Source organism: Brassica oleracea, chromosome C5 (assembly GCF_000695525.1).
Source record: "Brassica oleracea var. oleracea cultivar TO1000 chromosome C5, BOL, whole genome shotgun sequence".
Classification (NCBI taxonomy): domain Eukaryota; kingdom Viridiplantae; phylum Streptophyta; class Magnoliopsida; order Brassicales; family Brassicaceae; genus Brassica; species Brassica oleracea.
The window spans coordinates 44,864,208-44,882,668 of NC_027752.1; the positions used below are offsets into that span (position 1 = coordinate 44,864,208).

Below are 18,461 nucleotides of genomic sequence, written 5' to 3' on the forward strand. Positions count from 1 at the left end.
AGTCGTTGCTGAGAAGAGGCATTGGTATTATAAAACCTATGACCAGGAGGATATCCGTGTAACTTGAAGCATTTCTGAACAATATGTCCAGCCATTCCACAATGTGTACATACAGGGCGTTGTTTAGGACGATAGGCAACAGCCGCAGCATAATGAGGACTTGCAGATTCAGTAGCCGAAGTCTGGAAAACAACACTATCTGTCTTGAGAGATGGGCGAATTATCTTCTGTCTTTCATCTTGAGCAACCATGTTAAAGACCTCCTCAATCGATGGAATCGGCTTAAGCATCAAGATGTGACGACGTGTAGCATCATAGGACTCATTCAACCCCATCAAGAACTTGGTTACACGACTTCTCTGTTGTATCAACTCCCAAGAAGCAGCTGCATTGCATTCACATTTGCCACAAGTACAAACAGGAAGATCCACATAATTCTGAAATTCCTCCCAAAGAGTTACGAGCTCAGTGTAATATGTACTCACATCAAGAGAACCCTGTTGAATATTGCTCAACTTCTGCTCAATCTCAAAGATACGTGGAGCATCATCTTGTTTAAATCTTGACATCAAATTCTTCCAAATCAATTCAGCAGTTGACATAAAGAGTAAACTCTGCCCTATCTTCTTCGAAACAGAATTCATCAACCACGTCGAGACCATATCGTTACAACGCGACCAAGAACCAGAATCTCGATGATCCGCAGGAGGTTTAGGAATCGTACCGTCAATGAATCCAAGTTTGTTACGGACGTTCAACGCCATACGAACAGAGCGACGCCAAGCATGAAAGTCAGCTCCCGTTTCAAGACGATCAGAGACCAAGACGAGTCCCGCATGATCCGAGTTATGAAGATAGTAAGGATTGTTGTAGTGATCCACCGGAGGACGCGGAGGTGAATGATTCGAAGTCATGACGCGATTCAGAAGAACGGAGAAAGAATCGAAACGAAGACGACGACGGAGATGAGAAACAAGATGTCTCAAACAAGGAAACACCAAGATACGAAGGAATCAACAAGGATTTGATGAATCGGAGCACTCATGAGATCTGAATCGAGAAGATTCAAGCTGAAGAACTCGCGAAATCAAGCTTGTTGTCAATGGCGGAAAGTTTGTTATTTTCGCTCTAATACCATATTAAGAGTAATTCAAACTTAAACTGTATCTTTTATTAATTAATGAAAGTCATGTACAAGTGGGGTATTTATATCGTATATAGAATGAGTATAGTAACACCCTATACCCGTATAGTAACTAAGTATATACACTAATACAACTCATAACGATGACTACATTGTTATGAAGACAATTAATTGTATAATTAGCACACACTCTAGCTCGAAGCTCGAAAGAACCTTTCTGGCTACTGCTGCATGTTGATGTTGGTAACGAGTATAATAAAACTAATCAAATCGTAGAATTGAGTAGCATAAACACGTGAATAACATCTAAATCCGATTAAAGTATAAAAGTTAATTAAGTATGATATGTTCGAGAGTTAAAGTTCTCCACTCAACTATTCTTTTTCATCACGTGAACCAAATTAATCATCAGAAGACGTACTCAAACGATAGCCAACAGATTGATAAAGCTCTAACTTTTTTTTGTAGAATCATTTTAATTCATATTGCTAATATATTGGTTTAGTTTACGATTATATATTAACATTAATTAGCTGTAATCAAATACAATGATTTTTAGTAATATTTTTCTCTTATACGAAACGAATCCATGGCATAATTATACACCGAAAAATAAAGAGAAAAAGACAAAAATAGCACTAAATCAAGTTTTTGTTTCCAAACTAGCACTCAAGGTCAAAAGTCACAAAAATAGCACTTAATGTTTTATCAAAAGTCACAAACTTAGGGTTTAGAGTTAAAGGGTGAGGTTTAGGATTTAGGGTTTAGGGTTTAGAGTTTAGGTTTTAGGGTTTAGAGTTTAGGGGTTATGGTTTAGAGTTTAGGGTTTAGGGTTTAGGGTTTAGGGTTTAGGGTTTAAAATTTAGGGTTTATGGTTTAGAGTTTAGGGTTTAGGGTTTAGAGTTGAGAAATGAGGTTTTGGGGATAAGATTTCAAATTTTGAAGAATAAAAAAATTAAAATTTTCAAAGGATAAACTTAGAAAGGTGCTATTTTGGTCATTTTAGTTTTTGAGTGCTATTTTTATGATATAAACTTAGAAAGGTGCTTGGAGATTTGCCCAAAAATAAAACACAAATCCATATTCCATAACATATTGCTTTTTGATAAAATCGTAAACAATTAAATTTGTTTTGCGTTGCATAGGGGAGAAACGTTATCAACTTTAAGACAGCACGGTGTTTCGAATGAATCAACCCATCCGCCACACTGTTTACGTAAGAAGCAGTCTTACAAAACGACGCGTAGTTTATATTATCAAGCACCGAACAACAACAGGCGCATGGATGATGGGATGGTGATTGCTAACCAGAGAAGGTTGAAACTTGTAACCGCACAGACTCTTCCCTCTTCTCCTCTTCCTCATTAAAAAAACTTCAACATCAGATTAGGGTTTCTGTGGCTCTCCGCAATTCCGAGGTAATTCAATCTCTCATTCTTGGATTTTAGGGTTCATGCAAGCCCAGTTCCCAATTTTGAAATTCCGACCAAAGTTACATGTTCGGTTAGGTGGCGGATTGTATCTGTGTCTCGAGGAGAGGTTATCATATGACGATTAGGTGTTCTGGAATTTGAAAAGTTGAAACCTTTCGTCTCCTTACCCTCTGAATCTCTCTCGCTTTCTGTATTGAATCGAAGTGTTTTGTTAATTGCCCTCTGTTTCCACGAGTAGTGGATTCATGCTTCTATAGCCAAATGCTTTGATTTGGTTCGGTTATAATCCGAAAGTTTCAGCCTTTTTTTGTCTGAATGTGCCTTCCTCATTGAAATGACACTGCTCTGCATTGCAATAATAGTTTGGCTCGGTTTGAATCCGAAAGTTTCAGCCTTTTTTTTGTGTCTGAATGTGCCTTCATCATTGAAATGACACTGCTTTGCATCGATTCACTTGTTGCAATAATAGTTATTAAGTGATTGTGTGGTTGATATTCTTGTCTGTGATAGCTTAAAATCAGAAACTGAGAGCTTAGACTTGTTGTTTTCGTTTATGTGTTTGGTGTTACAGAGTTTTGATTTATTAAGCTTAGATTGTCACATCCTATACAATTGCATTGAGCTTTGACTACAATAACTAGAGACTTGATGTCTTTGGTTTGTGTCTGAATGTGCCTTCATCATTGACATAACACTGTTTTTGCATCGCAATAGTAGTTTCTAGGTGATTGTGCGGTTGATTTCTTAAGCTTAGGAGCTTAGATTGTCACATCCAATAGAGGAACCATGCAGTTGCATTGAGCTTGGACTACAACAATTAGAGATTTTGATATTGTAGTTTGTGCCTTCCTTGTTTGTTTGCAGGACATGTCAGGGAAACGGGTGATAGCAATATGCATGTCCGGTGGAGAGTTTCTGACGGAGAAAGGCGGAGCGTTAACTTACAAAGGAGGCGATGCTCACGCGATAGACGTGGACGAGGAGATGAAGTTCAAAGACTTTATCTCAGAGATAGGGGAGATGTTTAACTGCGACGCTAGAACGGTTTCTCTCAAGTACTTTCTCCCTGATAACAAGAAGACGCTCATCTCCATCTCCAACGATAAAGATTTGAAACGGATGATCAAGTTCCACGAGAACTCGAACAGCGCTGATGTCTATCTCATACCTGAAGAGCCTTCTCCAGACATCTCAAACATGCCTGCTAGCAGGTAAGCAAATCCATTTCTATCATCAGGACCGGTCCTGGACAAAGCCTAATGAAACATTTTCGCCGCCCCCACATTTAAAAAAAAAATTACATAGATAGGCCTCCAAATTTATAAAAAAAAAAAAAAATTAATTGAAATTTTTTTTTTCCTTACAGATCAAGCAGAACTACATTGTCTGAAGCAGTTCCTCTGGAGGATATGATAGATGACATAGCAGGACCAGAAGATCTCCCCCTCTCAGTCTCAGTCTCAGCTCCTCCCGTTGTGACCATGGAGCAGCAAGTAGTGAACCGACCCGAAGACACACAGATCGTCATCACTACTCCACCCGACATAATGTCAGCCATCCTCGAAGCCCCGAATCCGAAAGGAGACATCCTCACAAAGGCTAGAACGCAGCAGTGGCAGAACACGATCACAGGCGTCGGGCAGAGGTTCAAAAACGTGAGCGAGTTCCGGGAAGCCCTGCGCAAGTACGCGATCGCGAACCAGTTCGGGTTCCGCTACAAGAAGAACGACAGCCACCGCGTGACGGTCAAATGCAAAGCCGAAGGCTGTCCCTGGAGGATCCACGCCTCCAGGCTGTCAACCACTCAGCTCATCTGCATCAAGAAGATGACTCCCTCGCACACCTGCGAAGGCGCGGGAGGCGTCAACGGCCTCCAGACGAGCCGGAGCTGGGTGGCTAGCATTATCAAGGAGAAGCTGAAAGTGTTTCCTAACTATAAACCGAAAGACATCGTCAGTGACATCAAGGAGGAGTATGGGATCCAGCTGAACTACTTCCAAGCGTGGCGCGGGAAAGAGATCGCGAGAGAGCAGCTTCAGGGATCGTACAAGGACGGTTACAAGCAGCTTCCGTCCTTCTGCGAGAAGATCATGGAGACCAATCCAGGGAGCTTAGCTACGTTCACCACCAAGGAGGATTCGAGTTTTCACCGCGTCTTCGTGTCCTTCCACGCCTCGGTTTACGGTTTCCTCGAGGCGTGTCGACCTCTAGTGTTTCTCGACAGCATGCCGCTGAAGTCGAAGTATCAAGGGACGCTGCTAGCCGCGACTTCCGTCGACGGTGACGACGAAGTGTTTCCGCTAGCGTTTGCAGTTGTTGACGCGGAGACGGAGGATAACTGGGAGTGGTTCTTGCTTCAGCTGAGGTCTGTTCTCGCTCCAGATCAACAGGTTTCTAGCCAGATCACGTTCGTTGCGGATAGACAGAAGAGTCTCCAAGAGCTCATCCCAAAGGTGTTCGTTAACTCCTTCCACGCGTACTGTTTGCGTTACTTAACCGACGAGCTCATCAGAGACTTGAAAGGACCGTTCTCGCACGAGATCAAGCGTTTAATCGTCGACGACTTCTACTCGGCGGCCTACGCGCCGAGGCCCGATTCGTTCGAGAGACACGTGGAGAACATCAAAGGCCTCTCACCGGACGCATACAGCTGGATCGTGCATAATAGCCAGCCGGATCACTGGGCCAACGCTTACTTCCCCGGCTCTCGTTACAACCACTTGACATCGAACTCGGGCGAGCCGTTCTTCAGCTGGGCCTCGGACGCCAACGATCTCCCGATAACTCAAATGGTGGATGTGATCCGAGGGAAGATAATGGGATTGATCCACGTGAGAAGGATCAACGCAGCTGAGGCCAACGGGAGATTGACTCCTTCGATGGAAGTAAAGCTGGAGAAAGAGTGTTTAAAAGCGCAGAGCCTCCACGTGGCGTCCTCCGCGGATAACAACTTGTTTCAAGTCCGCGGAGAGACGTACGAGCTCGTGAACATTTCGCAGTGGGACTGTAGCTGCAAAGGCTGGCAGTTAACGGGGTTGCCGTGTCACCATGCGGTTGCGGTTATCAGCTGTATTGGACGCAGCCCTTACGAGTTGTGTTCTAGATATTTTAGCGTTGAGAGTTACAGGGTGACGTACTCTGTGTCGATAAACCCGGTGCCTTTGTTGGAAGGAGGGGAGATGTGTTGTAGAGAGAGCTCTGGGGGGTCTGCGGTGACGGTGACGCCGCCGCCGACAAGGCGGCCACCGGGGAGGCCGCCGAAGAAGAAAACGCCGGCGGAGGAGGTGATGAAGCGGCAGCTGCAGTGTAGTAGGTGCAAGGGACTTGGGCATAACAAGTCGACTTGTAAAGAATATCTTCTTGAATGTTAGTTGTTTATGTATCGTTCGTTTTCATTATGTTTAATTAACTTTCATCAACTTTTTATGATCAATCTGTAAGAAAGGAGGATTGGTTTTTTTACTTTAAAACACTTTTGTATTTTAGTTTCATTCAATAAAATTTCTTGCCAAAGTTCTTTGTTTCAGTGCTAAGGATAGTCTTAGAGAAACACATAACAAATAGAAATGGATTCGAATTTACAATGTTTCTTTTTTTAATTTATTGCCATCCGACTCACATTTAAGGTATAAACTATTTTTCTTTGATAATTGTAGAAACTTGGGAAAATTGTTTTTTCAGAGCAAGAAAATGATAATTAGGTTCCTTTAGACTAATCTCATATACTTTATGTCCCATTAGGCTAATTATTTTCAAAATGGCAATAATGCTCTTAAAATTGTAATATTGTAATTTTTATATATAATAAATAATGGGTTCGATCAAGCGGGATCGATCGATCCGAAATTACAAGGTCAAACGGATTGATCGATCCTGATCATTATGCAAAACAAAAAAACGCGGAGCATATACTGATCGACCTGGTCCATTTAACTCTATCGGCAAAGGTCGATTTCATACAGATCGACCGATCTCGAATTATAGACTGATCGATCTGTGGAAGCATAGATATGAATCATGGTAGAAATAATGTGAAACTTTTGTGAAAATTTTGTAAACAATCAATGGAATATAGAAAACGGCGTGAGAAGAAGGTTACCACTTTTTTTTTGTTTTTTTTTTAAATCGATTTTTTCAAAGTATGAAAGTGAATATTCCCAAATATTTTGTTTTCATATTTTCAGGAACTGATTTCTTATCTGTAGAATACATCTAATATGTATAAATCGGTTTCTACATGTTTTTATAATTATAGTAATGTGTAGATTTTGATTTTACATGTTTTAGATTTACAGTAAATCTGTAGAAGTCGGTTTTTACGTGTTTTAGATTTATATTAATGTGTAGATTTTGATTTCTAAAGATTTTAGATCGGTAGGTTAAGCGCGGAATGTGTATTCTAAATATTTTTAGAATACTCTTATTTATGTAGATCACGTATTCTAAACATTGTAGATTCAATGAAAAAAGTGGATTTCGTTTTCTACTTCGTAGAATGTCATTTCTACTTTATTTAGAACAGAATCTGAAAATTATGATTTAAACATTTTTAGAACTGAAAAAAATACCACTAAGTTCATATAGGTATTTTATCAATAGTTACTATTTTTCCAATTTTTTCTTGTTTGTAAAACTATTTATTAAATTTATTTTCAAAAATATTAAAAAGTATTATAAGCAAAAATGCCACAAAATAGATATTAATATAAAAAGATATAGTTATCATTTTTTTGCTATAAAAAACATTTTTTCCTAGAAACTTTCACCGACCTTTATTCACTTCAATTTTCACTTTTCATGGATTTTTATTTTATGTTTGTAGAGAATGAGATCGTAAACTCCAAACTCTCGAAACTAGAAAGAGAGAAAGAAGAGAGAGAAACTATATCTACTTTGGGACCAGCGTACGGCCGGCGCGTGAGCGCCTGTGCCGTCGTCGGAGCCCTTCTCTTTCGCCGAAGTTGTTCCTCTTAGCCTCTTCTCCGTCGTCCTGTCAACGACCGCCTTGTCCGAGCTCTGGTACCGCAACCATCTCTATCGGTGGCTCGGCTCTTGGAGTAATGACGCGCTCGATTGGAGGTCCACGGTGGAGAGGGAGCGCCTTGCATGCTCAATTGTGGTGTTTTTCCGGGAGATGGAAGCTAATCTAGATCCGTCTTCGTCGGTTTTATGCGAGAGGTGGAGGCTTGCTCAGATTCACCGTCGCCGACTTTAGCTTCCAGGAAGGGGAGTCTCCTTCAGCTCCGCCTTCGCCAGCTTTAAGTTACGGAGAGTGGAGGCTTGCAAAGCTCCGCGCTGCCGCTTAGAAACCCGGTGTCTTTTGGGTTAAGGTTACTAGTTCGATTTGTGTCAAGTTCTGTGAGGTTGCCGTTAAGGTGGGTGTTTGGGTGGGTCACTGCGGATGAGATATCGTTAGACGATGAAGCTCTCCGGCGATGGTGACGACTTTCACGGGAAGAAAGCAGTGGTTCTCGGTTCGATTGTCTAGGGTTTGAAGTGATTCAAAGTCGGTGGAGATCTCGGTGATCGATGGAACTCGCCGGCGTGAAGACAGTGCGGTGAAGAACGGTTATGGATTTGTTGGAGCTTGTCTGTTTCCAAGCTCCGACGAACACAGGTTTACATGGTGATGCTACGGCGGCGTAGAGGCGGAGGCAGTTAAGTTGAGACGGTTGCGACGCGTGTCGCGTGAACGGAGCATATCTCTCCACGTATCTAGCCTCCTTGACTTGCTATCCGACCAGGTCGTCCGTTTTATGGGTCTGGGCCGAGGGCTCATTTAGTCTTTTGTTTAGCCCGTAGTCTCTTGAGCTTTAAGCCATTTTTTGTTGTATTCGGGCTTCAGCCGATTACTGGGCTTGGCCCGTTTATTTAATATAAAAAAAAAACATTGACGGAAAAAAAAAAAAAAACTCCAAACTCTCTTACAAAATTATTAAAAACTTTGTTGACTTTTACAAGATCATAACCCCCACAATGATTCACTCTTTTCTCTACTCACTACAACAAACAAGGGGTTATATAATCATCATATTGAGATTGAATAATAGTAACAAAACTGAGAAGGCAGAGAGAGAGATGTGAATTTCTCAGACTGTTCCCTCTAGTTTTTGTGTTTTTAACAGTAGATAAATCACAAACCGAGCCAGGGACACTGCTTCCTTGCATGTTCGGGTACTAACTTAGCCACCATCTCCACAGGCACACCTTTAAGCTCTGTTCTCACCCAACAAATTAAGAAAACATGAGTTTTAAGTCACTAATCTTTATGTAAAGACAAGGGCGAATGGGAAGTAAGTAAGTACCATGAGGCTTGAAGTTGAACAGTGGTGGAAAGAAACGTCCATTAGGCAACCTTGCATTCGGATCTCTAAGCTCGTCAAAGAACGGGTGGACCAATGCATCAAGCTAATTTGTCAAGATCACAAAAGTTTCAACAAAAATAAGATAAGGAGAACTAGTGATTTTGCAAGGAAAGTGAGAGAAGTTGCAAAAATACTCACAGCACCGCAACGGAGACTAGGAGAGTATTGAAGAAGCCTTGAGACCAGATCAACGGCTTCTGGAGGCATCCTCTTGTGGAAAATCTGGAATTTTTTAAATTACAAAAAATGTTTCTGTTAACAACTACTCAAAAGAAGACACTGAACTTGTTAAACTTGATGGTTTCTTACTACCTTATGCCATGGATGAGCTTTAATCTGAGGGAACTTGAACTCAGTGTAGTTGGGGTTCATGCATTTGATCTCTTCCCTTGTTGGTGTTCCCAATACCTTAATAATCTCTACAAGTTGATCAACGCCACTCTCACCAGGGAACAGTGGCTGCCATGAACAAAAACAACAGCTTAGGATTTGAAACAGAGCAAAACAGAGCAAAAACAGAGTAAAACAGAGCAAAAAAAATGACATTACCTGACCAAGAAGAAGCTCTGCCATAACACATCCTGCAGACCAGACATCAATGGCTGTAGTATACTCCGTAGCTCCAAAAATAAGCTCAGGTGCTCTATAATACCTAGAGCAAATATACGAAATGTTTGGCTCTCCTTTGACCTGTTTCAAAGAATCAAAACAAAATGGTTTTGAGTTTTTCACTGCTTTCTTAGAGAAAGAGAGTTATCATCATTCATCAACACAAAACTCACCAATACTTTAGCACTTCCAAAATCACACAGCTTCACTTGATGAGTGTGTGGATTCACCAACAAGTTCTGAGGCTTTATGTCACGATGACACACGCCTATGCATCTGTGAATGTAACATAACGACCTGAAAATCTACCCAAAAAAACATAGAAAAAGAGTTAAAATAAAAACATAGACAAATCCAAAAAAACTAGTATTGTCTTACCTGATAGGTGTAGAGTTTGACGTAGACGATAGGCATGCGTTGGTTGAGTTTGTTGTAGTGTTTGATAACGCGGTGTACTGTCTCCGGAACGTATTCGAGGACCAGGTTGAGGTAAAGCTCGTCTTTCTCGGTTGTTGAGAAGAAGCAGTGTTTTAAAGAGACAACGTTTGGATGGTCGAGGAGTCTCATTGTTTGTAGCTCACGGTTCTTGTACCTACGGTCTTGCAACACTTTCTTTATCGCTACGGTTTCTCCTGTCTCTAAACATTTCGCCTGAGAAAAAAAAAATGATCATGTCAGTGGCAAAGACAGTTTGATAGAGAAGGGAGTAACAAAAAAAAAACTCAAAAACTCACTTGGAAGACAACGCCGAAGGAGCCGTGTCCAACAACACGCTCTGCCATGTAACTTATTGTCTGCAATTTAAAGGAAAAATCAATTAGCTATTTAAATAAAATCAAATAGAATGAACTAATAAAGGATCAAGAAGTGTAACAAAACCTGCTTTGGTTGGCCGTTTCTTCCACCTATGGTAGTCACTATTATGTGACCAGTCTCTGTGACATTGCCGTTTACTATTGTAGCTTCCATTTCCTGGTGGTATCATCAATCAACCAAGTCAGTTAACAAAAAAATAATAATAATAATAAATGAAAGCCACAATAGAAAAGAGAGAATACTTTATCATCTTGAATTTTCATGTGATTCATCTCTTCAGGTAACCTATCAACATCAGTAGCAGCGTTTGCAGTAGAGTCTCTAACCGCGGCACTAGGCTCTACGCCCACCGTGGCCATATCTGGAACAGAAGAATTTGTTTTTTTTTTTTTTTTAATATAAAGATTCTTCCTTTGTCACTCTTTCAAATCTCAAGACTTATATGGATGCTATGAACATGCAAAGTTTTGATTTTTAACAGAGAAACTGGAAACAACCATCACCTAAACAAAGCAAGAGCTAGCAAAAAGAAAAGTATAGAACCCTAATAAAGAAAAAAAATATGGGAAAAGTGATAGATCCATAAACATACCAAACAAGATAGCAAATTTCAATTCAAAACAAGATAATTTAAAACTCACACAATCTAAATAGTAAAATGTGAAGATGATTTATGAAGCTAAAATCATGAACTTTTTAGGTGGGAAAACTTAAAAAAAGATCCAGAAGAATTTTAGATGAGAAACATAAAAGGAAGAGATAGAAACGCACCCAAGAAAGTTTGAGATTGAAGAAAACAAAGAGATTGGAGGATAGAATCAAGAAGAGATGATTAGATCCATAGGAAGGAAGATGGTTTGATGATGAATGTCTTTCTCTATCTCTCTCTTCTCTTCTCTTCTGTGTCTCTTCCTTTTTTGGATTTTGGTGTGATGAATAATAATAGTTTTGTAAGAATAAAAATGCTGAAGCTCTCTGTGGCTGTGCTTTTTGATGAGAGAAGCATATGCTATAATGCGCTGGTGACAGTCATATCTTAAAAATGAAAATCCAGAAAATCTATTACAATAAGATAGTCTTTTTGGAGTTAGTAAAGTGAAAGAAAGTACATTGGGTTTGGTTTTTCCTCTTTTTTAGTTTTTGACCATTCAAACTTTGTTTACCCCACTCTCTGTATTTATATTAAGTCATTAACCTTGATGAATCCATCTTCTCTGTTTTTTTTTTGTTTTTTTTTTAATTTTGTGATTGGCTGGACTGACTAACTAACAAAAACAATCTCAAAACAATGCTGGATTTAGTGTCAAGTATCAAGATTTATTCTATTTAATTCTTTTTGCATTCAATTAGTGGTACATACAAAAATTAGTTTAATTAAATAATTTTGTATTTGCTCCTTTTTAGTAGCTACATTCTGAGAACCATTTATTTCCCAACTTTTTTAAAAAAGGAGTCAAACTCATAATGTCAAAGTTGATAAAGCTAAAATGGACTAAACTGCACTGATTCATTTATGACTTTTTTTTATTTCTTTGACAGACGTCCAATAACTATTTCCTGAATGTCATACAATTGTCTGCCATAAAATTAAAAATTTAAAGAGTATCTAGATCAACAACCAACAGCCATAAAATATAATGACATTTTCCAGCCAAGTGTATAAGTTTTTATAATTGTTTCTTAAATTTAGTCGAAGAACCGAATATTATAATAATAGTAATAAAAAAAGGATGACGACATTTTGAAAATTTGGACAAAGCTGGAATGTGGGGTCGGTGAGAAAACGACAAGTAGGGGTAATTTGGTATTTACTCGATATCTATCAGAATATTCCAAAGAGTCAACAGTACAGGCTGATCTGGGACCACGTGTCGGAAAGGCATGAAAAAAAAAACAAATATAGATTGAATTGGGCTTCCCAATGGGCCTTAGAAAACTATATCTAATAGTAGTAATGGGCCTAAAGTTATTTAAATTTAATAATAGACGAAAGTATGGTCCCGGTGGGCTTCGAACCCGGACCTGCTCAGACCACCTCCATCGGGAAGACTTTAGTTAGGGTTCCTTAAAAAAAACTAAAAAAACTAAATAAAAAAATACAGAAAAGAAGAGAATCGGTGCTAAACACAGCACTTTAAGAAATGGCAAAAACCCCATACGCATCTATTTTTTATTGGGTGATGCCTTTTAGGCAAAAAGGAAGAAATTTTTTTTTGGTTTTTCTTCGTCTATGTTTCTTTGTGCAAGAAAAATCGAATCATTTGTGGAGAGAGAAGAGATGATTGGATCAAAGTGAAAAGAAGAAGATTTGATTTGTATCCGAAGGGGTTTACAGCAGTGACATGTGCGCGAGCAAGTACGGTCGGCGGAACGAGATTATGATTCGTTTTCCGTTAAGCCATTCAACGGAAACTATGACGAGGAACTTGGTGTCTTCATCAACTCCTTCGTTACCGACGAAGAAATATCTCAAGAACAGCTTCTCTTCTCCTTCCTCTAGTAATGAATCAACAAGAAGATGAAAAATGGAGTCTGTATGCTTTCTCTTCTCACTCAGCTTAGCCGTATGTGTATGTATTCTTTTCCGTTTTCCCGAAATTTGATGCGTATGTAATCATTAGGTAGTTTCAGAGCATGTTGAAATATTGAGTCGTGTGAGGTCAAAGCTTGGTGTCAGGACTAAAAAGAAGAAGAGAGTCGGTCCGGTTCCGGGAGTGCAAGTAGGATGGTTGCAGAGCATGTTGCCACAAAGTCCGCAGCTCTTCAAACAAATGTTGATGGTCTCTGGTTTTGACAAATATTACCAGATAGCAAGGTACATATACCATCTTTGGCTAAGTCAAGTGTATAATCTCAAATGGATTTACTTTACATTAACATGAAAAGCTAGGAAGATTAACATAGTTTAAATTTAATAATTCACCTTCTAAAAAAAAAATTAAGAACCTCTCCCATTAGACCTTCGTAAAACTAATTATATTAGCAAGTGTTCTTAGCTTAGTAAAGTACACACTTAGTCCCATCAAATGTTCTAACCATTCGACATGCTCCCATAAGATCAACACTCTAATGACCGGTTCGTGATAAAAAGTTAATTTCTTTTAAAAAAATACTAATACGGGTTAAAGACGATTATAGTAGAGGATGGTCGTTCTAAAAAAGACTACACATACAAACAAACACCTACACTTCTTTTGTCTTAGATTTTCGTCAACTACATCTTTATACAAAAAGAGACTCATCTCTTGGAGACTATCACTAACATCAACATAGACATTGATACAACGATCTTGAATCCTGAATTGTCCCAGAACTTCTGTTTCCCCCAAGATTCTTCATTACCTTGTTGTTTCCCTGACATCAGATCTCTTATCTCTTTAATCTCCATGTCCCTTCTTTCCTCTTTCTATTCCATTCATCCACACAAAGAAAAGAAGTTTTGGTATTTATAAAAAAACATTTGACCCAAACAAGCTACACAGTAATGAACTTAACACTTACCCTCTGCAGCTTTCTGGTCTGGCTTCTAGTTTCTTGAAGACAGAACTCTAGCTTAAGTATCTTCTTCTTCAAATCTTGATCAGTTCTTCTCTGTTTCTCCAACTGTTTAAATCAAAAAAATTAACAGATTGTTTTAAGTTTAACCAAATAAAAAATAATAATATGGATATTCACCTGAGATTCAAGTTCCTTAGTCTGATGCTTCCAATGACCTGACATCAACCTAATTTCATCTTTCAGTTTCTTGACCTCCACGTCATTCACTTCAACTAATCTATTCATCCTCTCAAAATTCACAGGAGAGACATCTTCTAGAAACTTCTTCAGCACGCAATCATTCCTGTCTATCCCAGCCTTTGCAATAGACTCTGTAACCTCGCGCTCGATTCTCCTAAGCTCCTCCCTTAGCTGCCTCTCTGAGCACTCTCTCAAACTCAAGCCTCTCTGTAGATCATCAAGCTGGTGCCCGAGCTGAGTCACACGGTGCTCGTGTTCTCTAAGAGAACGTGTTTTGTCGTCAAGTTGTTGTTTAAGCACTGAGCATTGGATCTTTGTAGATTCAGCGGAGTCAGCACTTGCTCCTGCGGTTTGATTAGTTGCATCCAGCTGTGATCTAAATTCCTCCAAGTCTTTAATAAACTGTTTACTCAAAAGAAAGATTACAAAAAAAAAAAAATCTTTTAGCAAAAAATAAAAAATATTACATAATTAAGAAAGTGTAAATTAAAAAAAAAAAGTGGTTTAATGGAAAATAAACCTTTTCAGCAGCAGATGCAGAAGCATGAAGCTGAGAGTTCCTTTCTTCTAATCTCTTATGCAATTTACACATCTCCATTTCCATGTTCTTTGCTTTTTTCTCTGCTTCCTAAACAGAGCCAAATCATTTCTAATCATTTTAATAAGAGACCCCACCACTAATAACACAAGCAAAAGGAAGACTCAATTTAGGAGAATAATTGATTATTAGAAGAAAAAGAAAAAGAAAAAGAAAAAGAGAAAGACTTTTTACTTTTCTAGTTTGGGTTTCTTTAAGGAAAGATTGTTCTTGAGAAACCAAACGGCCCCTCACTTGCTTCAGCTCAGACGCCAAAGAGACGACGTTCCTCCGGAAACTCTCTTTCTTCTCGTCCAAATCTTTCAGAAGCGGATCCACAATGGTTTTGTCGGAAAAAGACATCTGGTTGTTTGGTTAGTTTCTCATCCAAAGTCTACACCTTGATGATTTGGTCTGTTCTCATAAATCTGAAAAGAGGAAAGAAGATGGGAACAAAAAAATTGTAGCATGTGAACATGGGTAGTTGACCATTAATACAGAAGTTAAAATGAAGAAGAGTCATAAACAATTAAAAAAAAAACTATAATAATAAATACAAAGATGGTGACTTTACATGAGCCTTGCGTGGGAGAAAGTAGGTGTAGTAACTTGTAGTTTAAAAAGAAAATTCAAGATCTTCGGATAAATCAGATCTCTCTGGTTTTGGCATGAATCTAACAAGGGCAGAGGAATGAGAGATAGAAAAAAAAAAAAAGGAAATGGAATAAATGGATTGGAGAGAGAAGAAAGACTTTGAAGTTCGAAAAACCAAACTTTCCCTCCAAAATCCTCGGTAAACACTACCTATGGCCATGTAATATTTAAAAAGTTTTGAGATTTATGATTCAAGTGGAATATAGTATGTATTAACAAAATTTAAGATCCAAATGGAATATTATGCGCATCAATCAATGGATAATAACAAATGTGACAAAGAACGGTTTAAATTTGTTGGTTTATTATTAATATTGAATTAGGTAGAGCTAAAGCTGTGATTAAGGGACATGTGTGGATTGGAAAGAGACAATAGAGATGCCATGGTGGTAGAGACCGAAGCTGATCTCATTGTGGCTATATAGTCGTTGGATCTCTGCCTCGTGTATATTATTAAAGCCTTATGAACCTCATCATGGTCAATACACATTTTGCTTGAATAAGAAAGTATTTACCATCAACACTCCATATTTGAATATTACCGAAACATATGGAATGTCTGAAGTTGTTATGTATTCATAGAAGAGTTATTCTTGGGACCCTAGGTGAACCTTTAGATTCACCAACCAATAAGATTTCATTATTTCAAATTTGATATCTTTTAAAAAAGTAAACAAAATATTGTCAAGTTATATTATGTTTTTAAAATAAAAAGATAAAAAAATAGTAGTTACAAAAAAAAGATTTTTTAAAAAAAAATATTGTTAACGTCGTCAGCAAAACACTAAACCCTAAATCATAATCCCTAAACCCTAAATCCGAAACCCTAAACCCTTGGGTAAATCCTAAACCCTTGGGTAAACCCTAAACCCTTGGATAAATCATAAACTTTAAATCAAAAACACTAAACACTAAAATCCTAAACCCTTGAGTGTTTTAGTGTTTAGTGTTTTTGATTTAGAGTTTATGGTTTATCCAAGGGTTTAGAGTTTATCCAAGGGTTTAAGGTTTCGGATTTAGGGTTTATGGATTAGGATTTAGAGTTTAGTTTTTTCCTGACGATGTTAAAAATATATATTTTTTAATTACTACTATTTTTATTTTTTATTTTTTATTTTTTATCTTTTTATTTTTAAAACATAATATAACTTGACAATATTTTGTTTCTTTTTATAAAATATATCAAATTTGAAATAACATAATCTTATTGGTTGGTGAACCTAGAGGAACCCAAGAAAAAGTCTTAATAGAATCCGTGATGCGAGCAAATTAGCCGCAACCTAGCTTCCATCAAAAACCGTGAACACTCGCAAATGGCCATGATCACGGACTCTTGGTAATGCTGATGTAATGGACCCGGAATAGTTAGTTAATGGGCTGGGCCCATCAGAAACTAATAGTAGAGGATTTAGTATTTTTTTTTTCTCCATCGAACTTCTATAGAATTATCTGAATTGAGTATGTTAGATTGTTCAGATTCATTTTTAAAAGTCAGTGTGATTCGGTTCTTGTGTATAGTGTTGCAGTGAATATTAGGGCTATGTAAAATTGTAAACCCAAGGCTGATACTATCAAGGCCTGATCAAGTCACTATATGTTGAACTAGTCGTTGCGAGTCTCTCTTTGAAACGAGTTGTACTCTTAAGGATCATTAAACTCACTTCAGTATTGGATAATCTAGACACAGTTGTAGTAATGTTAGTATATAATAATGGTGTGGCAGTTCATTGAAAATTCGCTTTTGAGCTTCTTTGCCTCCAGTTGATCACAAAAAAAAAAAAAAAAAAAGCTTCTTTGCCTCCTCACCAATGTGAATCCAACCGGTGGATATAGAAAATAAGAGAAAAGCTATCACTCATCAACACTAAGATCACGGTTTTTGGAGAGACAACAAAGTCATGATGAATGTGTTAAAAAGTTTCACCATCAAAGTCGTGAACTTTTAGCTTCGTATAGAGATTGTGACCATTGGATTCAAGGACATGATAAGTCAACAATTTCGGATGTAGAGAAGCTGGTATAATAGTATTGTATTAATTAGTCGAAAAACATTGACTCTAAAACAAGGCAAAAGCTATTAGGGATATATATCCCATACCGAAAATTTCAAGGGACATTAACTAATATATAAATGATTAGGGCCAATCCACTAATCACCAATTAGTTTTAAGTTGGAAGCCCATAATAAACCCAAATCTAACATGGTATCAGAGCCCAGATCCTAAATACCCTAAACTCCTAATTAAAATTAAAATTAACCCTTCTGACCGGGTATAAAGATCGTCATTAACCCTTCCAACCGGGTATAAAAGTTGTGTTAAACTCGTTCGACCGAGTATTAGGGATATATATCTCACATCTGGAATTCTAAGGGACATTAAGTAATATATAAAGGGTTAGAGTCAATCCACTAATCACCAATTGATTTTAAGTTGAAAGTCCATAGTAAACCTGAATATAAGAAAAGCCGGTCGGCTGCGTCTGGGGTCCAATGGTAAGCGTTAAAACAAGGAGACAAATATCAGATCATGTCCAAAAGTTCTTATGGGTCGAATTTAAGGGTCAACGTGTATACACTGATAATGACACTTAATTTGCCGATGCTATAAGAAAATGACCACTCCTCCATACTATTGGGGGCGTTTCTGGTATTAATATATGATACTTGTTATTACAAAAAGGAATCCCTAATATGACAAAACATATTGACATGCCTAAGTGGGGGGGGATTTAGAAATCATTGACTAATCCATTGATTCTAAAATCAGACAAACAAATTTCAAAATTAACTATATAGATTTCAAAATCAAAATAAGTGGATTATTATAAATCAATGAAATGGATATATAAAGTTCTCATTGCGTAAAAGTTCTCATTGCGTAATTATGCATCTCATTCATCATTTTCATGCGATATATATATATTTTTTCTTCTTCTAAAGTTTCTTAATGTCTAAAAAAATTATGTATTCATGTTTGATGATGTATACACTTGATAAAAAAGCTTATCAAAACACGCACAAACACATTGCTTATGTTATTTGAATCACAATAATGATAACTAATTCAGTATTTTCGTATGCGAGACTAATTTCGTTTGCACCTATCAATTTGAAAGTTGAAGAA

At 37.9% G+C, this 18,461-nt stretch overlaps 3 protein-coding genes across 4 annotated transcripts; 1 reads left to right on the forward strand and 2 right to left on the reverse strand.

Annotated features, from left to right (window-relative positions):
• Window positions 1-2,430: 2,430 nt before the first annotated feature.
• On the forward strand, window positions 2,431-6,096 carry LOC106295505. The gene is made up of 3 exons (XM_013731427.1): window positions 2,431-2,562; window positions 3,442-3,788; window positions 3,944-6,096. The coding sequence occupies exons 2-3, from the start codon at window positions 3,445-3,447 to the stop codon at window positions 5,946-5,948; spliced, it is 2,349 nt and encodes a 782-aa protein (XP_013586881.1). The 5' UTR covers window positions 2,431-2,562; window positions 3,442-3,444; the 3' UTR covers window positions 5,949-6,096.
• Window positions 6,097-8,483: 2,387 nt separating this feature from the next.
• Window positions 8,484-11,386, reverse strand: LOC106343204 (shaggy-related protein kinase gamma). The gene is made up of 11 exons (XM_013782356.1): window positions 11,139-11,386; window positions 10,610-10,728; window positions 10,431-10,523; window positions 10,286-10,345; window positions 9,930-10,202; window positions 9,725-9,856; window positions 9,492-9,632; window positions 9,255-9,401; window positions 9,081-9,164; window positions 8,883-8,985; window positions 8,484-8,793 (listed from the first exon to the last, which is right to left on the reverse strand). Exons 2-11 carry the CDS (start codon window positions 10,724-10,726, stop codon window positions 8,711-8,713), a joined length of 1,233 nt encoding a protein of 410 aa, XP_013637810.1. The 5' UTR covers window positions 10,727-10,728; window positions 11,139-11,386; the 3' UTR covers window positions 8,484-8,710.
• Window positions 11,387-13,483: 2,097 nt separating this feature from the next.
• Window positions 13,484-15,456, reverse strand: LOC106292833 (myosin-11). 2 transcript variants are annotated; one of them, XM_013728492.1, is made up of 6 exons: window positions 15,257-15,456; window positions 14,878-15,110; window positions 14,626-14,733; window positions 14,043-14,507; window positions 13,869-13,970; window positions 13,484-13,773 (listed from the first exon to the last, which is right to left on the reverse strand). In XM_013728492.1, exons 2-6 carry the CDS (start codon window positions 15,043-15,045, stop codon window positions 13,606-13,608), a joined length of 1,011 nt encoding a protein of 336 aa, XP_013583946.1. In that variant the 5' UTR covers window positions 15,046-15,110; window positions 15,257-15,456; the 3' UTR covers window positions 13,484-13,605. The 2 variants fall into 2 exon arrangements, with proteins under 2 accessions (XP_013583946.1, XP_013583945.1); XM_013728491.1 differs by lacking the exon at window positions 15,257-15,456 and having other exon boundaries at window positions 14,878-15,156.
• Between the last annotated feature and the right edge of the window lie 3,005 nt (window positions 15,457-18,461).